Below are 9581 nucleotides of genomic sequence, written 5' to 3'. Positions count from 1 at the left end.
ATCAGTTATGGTCTCTTTGGGGTATATTCCCAGTAGTGGAATTGCTGGGTCAAATGGTATCTCTATTTGCAACTTTTTGAGAAAGCGCCATACCGCTTTCCACAGTGGTTGCACCATTTTACACTCTCACCAACAGTGAATAAGGGTTCCAGTTTCTCCACAACCTCGTCAATATTTGTTGCTTGCTGTTCTGTTATATTTTGCTATTTTGACTGGGGTGAGATGATATCTCATAGTTGTTTTAATAGACCTTACATTTTTAACTGCAGATGAAAGTACTACCAAAAAGATGATGTGTGCCAATTAAATATTAAAGCTCTCAATTACTTATCAATGAAACACGATGTTTCATTGATAAGTAAAACACTTTTTAAAAAGCATTATGCTGAGTGAAATATCTCAGTCACAAAAGGATGAATGCTGCCTAGTGCCACTGTTGTAAAATAGGGCTCACCTTGGGGTTGGGGGGGAGACTGAGAAAGATAGGATGAATAATGTATACTGCATTGAAACAGATGAGAGAGAGAACTGTTTAAAAGGGATATGTGATTAGGTATTATTGTCATGACAGGAGTCCAGAACAAAGGCTGCATAGTGGAGTAGACTTGGGGGGATGGATTGTATACCAATGAAAGAATTTTTCTTTTACTTTTCAAAGAGAAGAATAAACTGGGAGGGGAGGGGTGGACAGGGAGAAAAGTGCAGCAAAGAATGAATGGAAACCCTAAGTCTCTATAAATTTTCATTTATAATCATAATCATAATCACATTTCACGTCCTAGAAGAAGGGAAAGCCTTCTGATTAAAAGCACTGTCTTTCTCTTAAAGGTCCTCTGTAGCATCAATTCAATTGCTCACAATCCAAGAGTTCCAGTAATAATTTATAAACAGAGCAAAGGAGGAGCTCAACAGTTAAATAATGATTTTGTTCAAGACTGCGGCTTTGAACATCTTGTGCCTATTATAGAAATGTGGGCGGATCAGCTGACCTCCCTGAAGGTAAGACGATGGATATTCTTTACCTGCTTTCAGACTCTATTGGAATCCAGGAGATTTTCAATTATGGAACCCTTGGCTTAGTGGTAAGGAGTTGCACTGCCAACCAAAAGGGAGGCAGTTCGAATCCCCAAGCTGCCATCTCCTCTCATGTGATTTGTGGCCTCTGAAAACCCACTGGAGGGTCTGCTGTCACCTGGTTCTGACTTGATAGCACTTAACAACAATAGTGGCATAATGAAATTTTTAAATTGGACTTAAGGGGTTTTTTTTGTTATATTTTAACTGTAAAGTTGAAATGCTGAGGTTATACCTTGAATCTTTATGCTTAACATGTATGTTTTCAAAGACCACCCATTAAGGAGCCCTGGCAGCATCATGAAAATAAAAAAAAAACAACAACACAACCAAAACACTTCTTCGCTTTTTTTTTTTTTATAGTTTAAGCCACAATTTTAATGTAGTGGATTTAGTATTTCTTTTTTGTTGTTGTTGTTGTTATTTTTTTATAATTTTAATGAACCTTTACAGAGATTTTGGATTTCCATTCATTCATTGCTGCACTTCTCTCCCTGCCTAGCCCTTCCCGCCCCCCACCCCAGTTCGCTCCTCTCTTTTAAAAGTAAAAGAAACACTCCCTCCCTGGTACACAGTCCCCCCTCACCCCTCCCACCGCCCCAAGTACATTCCACTATGCAACCTTAATTGTGGACTCTTGTGCACTTCCTCGCTTTTAAGTTGATACGGACTCACAGCTGACCCTCTGGTGAGTTTTCCGAGGCTGTAAATCCAACTAGAGGAGACTGCCTGTCTTTCTTCTTCAGAGCAGCTGGTGGATTCAAACCACCTGCCTTCAGCTTGGCAGTGCAGCTCCTTACCACTGAGCCACCAAGCTCCCTAGGTTTAAACTATGATGGCTTAAGTTTATACATAACGGGCTGCTAACTAAAAAGTCAGCAGTACGAATCCCCCATTGACTCCGGGGGGAGCAAGGCGGGCAGTCTCCTCCCATAAAGTCAAGGAGCTCTGGTGGCCCAGCCGCCAGTGTGTTGTTCTACTAACCAGACACTCCCGCTTTTCTGTTTCCATTATTGTAAACTTCACCTCTAACGTCGTACTCAGCGTGACCCCGATAGGCTCGTTCCCTGGCTCCACGAGCATCACCTGTGAGCCCGCTTTGGCTTCTTGTCACCACCCTGGATTTCCTCCCTCTTGGTTTCCTCATGCTTCTCATTTTCCTGGCCCTGTCTTGTCTCCAGGTTAATACCTTCTCCTTTCATTTTGATTGGGAATGTTCTTTCCTCTGTATTTTGATTCTTTTCTTTCTTTCTTTCTTTCTTTCTTTGAAAAAATCATGTCAGTCTAACCTTCACCCTGCTCTTACTTCCTTTCGGACATCTGTCACTGATAAGTAAGCCAGAAAATCTTTTTTCTTAGCCTGGTAATATTCTTCTCAAGTAAAAATTAATAAGCTTTGGGGGAGGTATTCATTTTATCATAAACCTCTTTTTAACAAATGTAGCTTGGTGAGTAAAGATACCATTATCCTGCTACTTTACGACTTTCAATTTCTGACCACATTTCTTTCTTTTTTTTTATGGTGAGAAGAATTTATATTTAGAATTAGCCCGCTGTACTCTGTTGAGATGATCCCAATTTTGTTGGCAACATCCAAAGCATCATAATCAGGAGCAAGTCGAACATAGGCCTTCTTCTCTCCATCAGGCCTAATCAAAGTGTTGACCTTAGCCACATCAGTGTCTTTAATTTGGTGTTTAATTTGGTGCTTTTTGGCCTTGACATCCACAATGAACACAAGTGTGTTGTTATCTTCTATCTTCTTCATGACTGACTCAGTGGTCAGGGAAATTTGATGATGGCATAGTGGTCAAGCTTGTTTCTCCTGGGAGCACTCTTCCAGGGGTATCTGGGCTGCCTTCGGAGTCTCAGCATCTTAGGCCGCCAGAAGGTGGGTGACGTGCAGATCTTCTTCTTTTTTTTTTTTTTCTGGCTGTGGATGCCCTTCAGGACGCCTTCTTGGCCTTTAATGCCTTTGCTTTGGCTTCAGTTTTGGGAGGGCCAGGGGCTTCCTTCTTCGCTTTCGGTGCCATCTTCGAAAAAGCGACCACATTTCTAATTGAAAGCATTTGTGTGGCATGGATGGAATCTGTTGTGGGGAATTGTTGTTGTTGTTATGTGCCGTCGAAATAAATAAAACATTGGTGATGGTAACATGTAGAAGATCCAGCTTCTCAGATGAGGAGTGTTGAGAAAAGGGAGGACTAAAATAAGAAGTTAGAAAAGGAGCCGTTTCTGTATTCTAGAACATTACTGTCCAGTGTGGCAGTCACTAGCCACGTGTGATTATCGATCATTTGAAATGTGGCTAGTCACAATTGAATGAATGTAAAATGTACCCCAGATTTTGAAGCCTTCATATCAATAAAGGGGGAGCACTGGGGGACCTAGTGGATAGAGACCTGAATTGGTAACCTGAAAGCGGCACCTCCTGGAAGTTCGAATCCACTGACAGCTCCTTGTGAGAAAGATGGGAAATCTCTGATTTACAGGCTCTGAAAACCTACAGAAGGGCCAGCTATGAGTCAGCCCTGACTTGATGATAATGTGGTATTTTATTGTTGTTGGTTTAGGGGGTCTTATTAGTACTGCTGTAAAAAAAAATGTTGGGGAGCTCTGGTGGACTAATGGCCAAAAAAGCTGCATTGCAGTCCCAGAGGTGTGCGGTTCAAATCCACCAGATACTCTGTTGGAGAAGAAGGGGCAATCTCCTCCTGTACCAGTCAGAGATCCGATTCTACAGTACACACACAAATAACTTAAAAAAAAAAAAATGTCAGGTCCTGATCACATTGAGGTAATATTTTTTACATATTTTAATTATTCATAAAATAAAATCATAAAGTTAATACCTCCTATTTGTTTTCCCCTTTCTTAATGTGGCTATTAGTTAAAGATTGTTGTTGTTGTGTTCCATTGAGTTGGACCCTCCAGTGGGTTTTCAGAGGCAGTTAATCACACTAGAGGAGATTACCCGCCTTTCTCCTGGGAGCCACTGATAACCTTGAACCTTGCGCCTTCAGGATTGCAGCACAGCTTCCTTCCACTAGACCACCAATCATATTACAATTCTATTGTATGACACTGTTCTAGAGACAAGCACACTGCTATTTGCATAGTAGATATTCAGTAAATAACTAGTTGTCGATGGAGTCAGCCTGAGAGTTCTAAACTTCAAGTGGTCTTGTCCTCTTGTGCACAGTTTAAAATAGATTAGGACTCTTCTAGGGCAAGTTAATGAAATACGTGATTATGAAGATTAGGTTGACATTTGACAACCTATTACATTGAAACCTACCTGGAGGTACATGTTAATGGACTCATCTTGAAAATATTGCACTGAATGAAAGGAGCGAGTAACAAAAGATTTACATGAAATGCCCAGAAAAAACAAATCTATGGAGCCAGAGTGGGAGAGATGTGGGCAGTCTCCCTCCTTCTGTGCTATTTTACTGCCTCTGCAAACCTGCTGGAGGGTCCTCTGTGAGGTGATTCTGACTCTACGGTACCTAACAGTGAACATGGAGACAGAAAGTATAGATCACTGGTTCACCAGGGGCTGGCTGCAGGCACGGTGAGGTGGGGAACAGACTGCTTATGTGTGTGCAGTTTTTTTAGGAAATAATGAATACATTCTTAGATTAAATAGTGGTGATGATTAACATCCCTTTAAATAAATGTACTGAAAAATTCACTGAACTATGCATGTTAAGATGGTGAATTATTTTTATTGTATGTTGATATCTCAATAAAGTCATTATTTTAAACAATTCAAATGCACCAGCAGCTTCACAGAAGGATGTGCAATCTCCTGTGCGGTTGATTAACTGCCTCTGAAAACCTCCTGGAGGGTCCACTATAGATCCATTCTGGCACATAACAGCAACAATAACAGATATCTCCGGAAAGCTGTTATTTTTAAAAAATTCAAGGCCAAAGGATAAATTCATCTAGCTTGATATATTTATCCATTGGTATTTCAAATAATTACATTTAAAAATCTATGTTCAGGATAAGGTATATTTGTAATCAGTAAAGACCTTTTTGTAAAGACCTCTACTGAACTGGGAAAACTTAATAGACTCTTTCTAAGCTGGTAATGGCATTTTGTGTTAAAAAGACAAATGACTGTTAAGTATATTATTTTGTAAAAACTTCCCTGAGTTATTATAGTGTATTAACATTCAAATCGCTAACATTGTGTGATTTCTTTCATTTTAAAGGATTTGTATAAATCCTTGAAAATACTCTCTGCAGAACTGATACCTTGGCATAATTTAATGAAGCAGGGTGAAAACGAAAGTATCAAAGTTGAAGATCTGTTGTTTATCGTAGACACCATGTTGGAAGAAATTGAAAACAAACGAAAGGTAAAAGATATTACTTAAATAAATGTTTACACTAATCTTTGTAAAGTTGTATCTAAAAAAGCTGTAATTTGCTATTAATATTGATACTTGTTTTGTTGTTGTTGTTGTTATGTGCCGTCGAGTCGTTTCCGACTCATAGCGACCCTATGCACAACAGCCCTAAACCCTGCTCTATCCTGCGCCAACCGCACCGCCTCTGACAGACCCATCCCGATTACCCCAGTCACTGAATCAATCCATCTCATAGAGGGTCTTCCCCTCCTGCGCTGTCCCTCCACCCTCCCAAGCATGATGTACCTCTCCAAGGACCCGTCCCTCCTGGCAACATGTCCAAAGTATGTCAGGCGAAGCCCCAGAATCCTTGCCTCCAAGGAGCAGCTTGGTTTAATCCTCTCCAAGATGGATCTGTTTGTTTTCCTGGCAGTCCATGGTACATTCAGTACCCTTCTCCAGCACCACAGCTCAAAAGCATCCACTCTCCTTCTGTCCTCCCTAGTCATTGTCCAACTCTCTGATGCATAACAAGCGATTGCAAAGACCATGACCTGTATCAGGCGCACCTTAGTCTCCAGAGAGACACAGTTGCTCCTGAGTACTTTTGAGAGGTCCCTAACAGCAGACTTTCCCATCGCGATACGTTTTTTGATTTCCTGGCTGCTGGTGCCAAGAGTGTTGATTGTGGAGCCGAGCAGACTGAAGCTGTGAACAATCTCAATCTCTTCACCATCCATCCTGATGCTGCCAATTGGTCCAGTGGCGAGAATCTTTGTCTTCTTGACATTGAGCCTCAGTCCATATAGAAGGCTGCAGTCCTTGACCCTTCGCAGCAAGTGCATGAGGTCCTCCTCAGTTTCAGCAAGCAGGGTGGTACTTGTTTTACTGGCGCTTTATTTCTTTTTAAAAGTCTTATGTTAGGTGAGCTCTTGTAGCCTAGTGGCAAGAAACTGCACTGCATTCTCAGAGCTATGCGGTTCGGATCTACCAGATGCTCTGCTGGAGGAGGAGGGACAATTTCCTCCTTTAACCAATTAGATCCGATTTGACGGTACACTTGCAAAGAAAGTTTTATGTTAAAGACTTCTTTTTACTTTAAGAGATACTCTTGTTTTCTTCCCCCTTCTTATGGACAGGACAACAACATGCCAAACTTTGAGACCTTACAAGCTATTGTTTCTCACTTCCAAAAACTGTTTGATGTGCCTTCCTTGAACGGAGTCTATCCTCGGATGAACGAACTTTACACGAGGCTTGGGGAGATGAGCAACGCCGTGAGGAACATTCGAGAACTTTTAGAACTAGGTGATGTTTCTCCGATATGATTTCTATCTCCACATAAGAATTAGTCATAATAAGTCAACAACAATTTTTACAAACATAACGAAAATAAAATATAAAAATAACAAAAAATTCAAGATAACGCAAGTATGAAATATTGGACTTAGTGATTTTGAAAATTCTTTCGAAATAGTCTCTCTCTCTTTTGCAGACAGTTCTGCTTCTTTGTATGTGCTCGTAAGCACAGTTGGAAAATTGTGTCGTTTGGTTGATAAGGGTGTGAGTGATCAGGTGAAGCAGGTACTGGGACCTGAAGACCTCCAGAGGTATTTCTTCTTCTTTTTTTAAGAATTAAATCAACAAAAACCTTAATCATATTTTCTATATATCTTAGCATTACATGTCACTCATACGCATTTTTACAATATAACTAACCATGACAGCATAGAAAGAAAAAAAGAAAGCATGAAAGAAATTCTCAGTTTCATCTGAATTCTTTACCTTTTTGTCTCAGGCCACAAAGCGGCTTTTCAGCCTCAATATAACAAGATCTCATATCCAGTTAAATCAACAAAAACCTTAATCATTTTTACAAGTGATCTTGACATCAAATAAACAAAAACCGTAATCCTTTTTTAGAATATATATTTAACATTAAATCAACAAAAACTTTGATAAGTTCACAAAACCTTTGCCAGAATGCTTGAGAGGATGAAGCAGGATACTTTCTCAGATATCCAAAAAATTCATTCACTCTTTGGAATGGCTCCTTTGAAAGAAATTGAGAACCTGAAATGAGCTCCTATCGTTAGACATGGAGCAGTTGCCAAGGATTTTGTGGAACATGCAGTTTTACACAGAAAGTCGGTCATTCAGACCTTGTTAGCACCTTTATGTGAGTTAAGATTATATAAACAATACCTGTTTTTAAGGGCTCTCTGGTGCCGTAGGTATTGTAAAGATTGGTAAGGAACTTGGCTGCTAACTCAAAGACATACGGTTCGAATCCACCAGCTGCTCCACAGAGAAAGATGGACAGTCTCCCCAATTTCATAGACGACTTACTGCCTCTAAAAATATGCTGGAGGGTGAGGTATGGGTCACTTCCCACTCGGCACTACACAACCACATACCTCTTTTTATGTGATAAGGATGGCACAGGATAGGACAGGGTTCACGTCTGTTAACAGAGTCGCTAAGAGTCGTAGTGGGCTCAGCGGCATCTAACAACCACAACAACTGCTGGTATAATTTGTAAGGAGTTGCACTTCTTAGCCAAAGGTGGTGCCCTAGTGGCAAGATGCCACGCTGCAATCACTAAGGCACGTGGTTCGAGACCACCAGCAGTTGTGTAGGAGAAGGATGGGTGATCTCCTCCTTGTGACTAACTGCCTCTGAAAACCCACCAGAGGGTCAGGTGTGGGTTGGTTGTGACTCGACAGTACGTAATAACAACCACCACTGTAGACCATTATTAATTATTTGCTTAGAAGGTAAATGGTAAGGATTATTCTAAATACCAGACATCAAGTGACAGATGACCTGATATTTAAAAGATGTTAAGATATTGTAGCTGTACTTAAAGGAGCTTTTCACTTAAAATTTTATGCTAGGATTTATAAGAACATATTTATGGGAGTATCACATATTTTATATGATCTTGTGAATTTCAAGGAACCCCATACATGATCTGGTATTTGAATTTCCTTATACTTGGAACATAAATCTCAATATAGGTAGTGTTACCCTTCCCATAGTTTATTGACTATTGATGTTTTTTCTTAATGTTTAATAGGACATTCACTATAAAAGCCAGGTATTTTCAGAAAATAGAAGCAGGGTCTCAGAAGGCTAGAATTAAATGGCATCTTTCACATATTAGAAATAATTTATATAAATAAATTAAATAAATTATAATATCATTTTGACCTAGGAACATATGTTTCCATTACTGATATTGTAAGATGCTGTTTTAGAAAAGGTATATTAAAAAAAAAGAAAATAAAAAAAAAAAGATATATTGAGTCAATATGAAACTGAAAGGGGAAACTAAAACTAATGGTTGTGATGTATTTATTTCTAAATTAGCAGGACAGTTTTTCCCTTTTGAAAATGTCTTGCCTGCCATCAGATGAAACAAAGCTCAGTAAACCTCATTGTTTTTTTAAACAGCATTATCAGCAAATTAGAAGAACATGATGAATTTTTCCCAGCCTTTCAGGCATTCACTAATGATCTGCTTAAAATCTTAGGTAAGATCTTTTTGATGATGGTTAACTTTGGAATCTTAAGATGCCAGTGAATTTGAGAGAAGTTATCGTTCTGGATAACTTTTTCCTAATCAACAGTTCTGGGAACACGTTTCCTCACTTGCAATTTGAGTTGTTTGGGATTGTCCCACAAAGCAGTGAAGCACACGATGGAATACTACACTGCATTGAAAAACAAGGAACTCATGCAATATTGTTAAAAATCTGTGACCCTGGAGGACATTATGCTGAGTGAAATATCTCGGTCACAAAAGGACAAATATTGCATGGTGCCACTGCTGTAAAATGGGACTGATAGCAGGGTTGTAGTAAGACTGAGAAAAACTGGATAAATTGTGTATACTGCACTGAAACAGATGAGGGAGAGAATAATTTAAAAGCGATGTATGATAACGTATTATGGTTATCACAAGAGTCTACAATTAAGGTTGCATAGTGGAATGTACTTGGGGCGGTGGGAGGGGTGCGGGGGGGATTGTGTACCAGGGAGAGAGTGTTTATTTTACTTTTCAAAGAGAGGAGTGAACTGGGGTGGGGGGGAGGTCTGGGCGGGGAGAGAAGTGCAGCAATGAATGAATGGAAATCCAAAATC

General features: G+C 39.8%; 1 protein-coding gene across 1 annotated transcript in view; it reads left to right on the top strand.

Annotated features, from left to right (window-relative positions):
- Window positions 1–9581, top strand: part of CEP70 (centrosomal protein 70kDa) — a 43747-nt gene that overhangs the window by 27875 nt on the left and 6291 nt on the right. Inside the window, exons 11-15 of the mRNA XM_006883391.1 lie at window positions 829–999; window positions 5298–5444; window positions 6575–6743; window positions 6931–7045; window positions 8892–8971. Coding sequence (XP_006883453.1) covers window positions 829–999; window positions 5298–5444; window positions 6575–6743; window positions 6931–7045; window positions 8892–8971 — 682 coding nt within the window. The remainder of the gene's footprint in view (window positions 1–828; window positions 1000–5297; window positions 5445–6574; window positions 6744–6930; window positions 7046–8891; window positions 8972–9581) is intronic.

This window comes from Elephantulus edwardii, unplaced genomic scaffold, assembly GCF_000299155.1.
Source record: "Elephantulus edwardii isolate Elephantulus edwardi_28Jun2011 unplaced genomic scaffold, EleEdw1.0 scaffold00027, whole genome shotgun sequence".
Classification (NCBI taxonomy): Eukaryota; Metazoa; Chordata; class Mammalia; order Macroscelidea; family Macroscelididae; genus Elephantulus; species Elephantulus edwardii.
The sequence above is the reverse complement of the archived record's forward strand: the minus strand, read 5'-3'. Positions and strand labels throughout refer to the sequence as shown.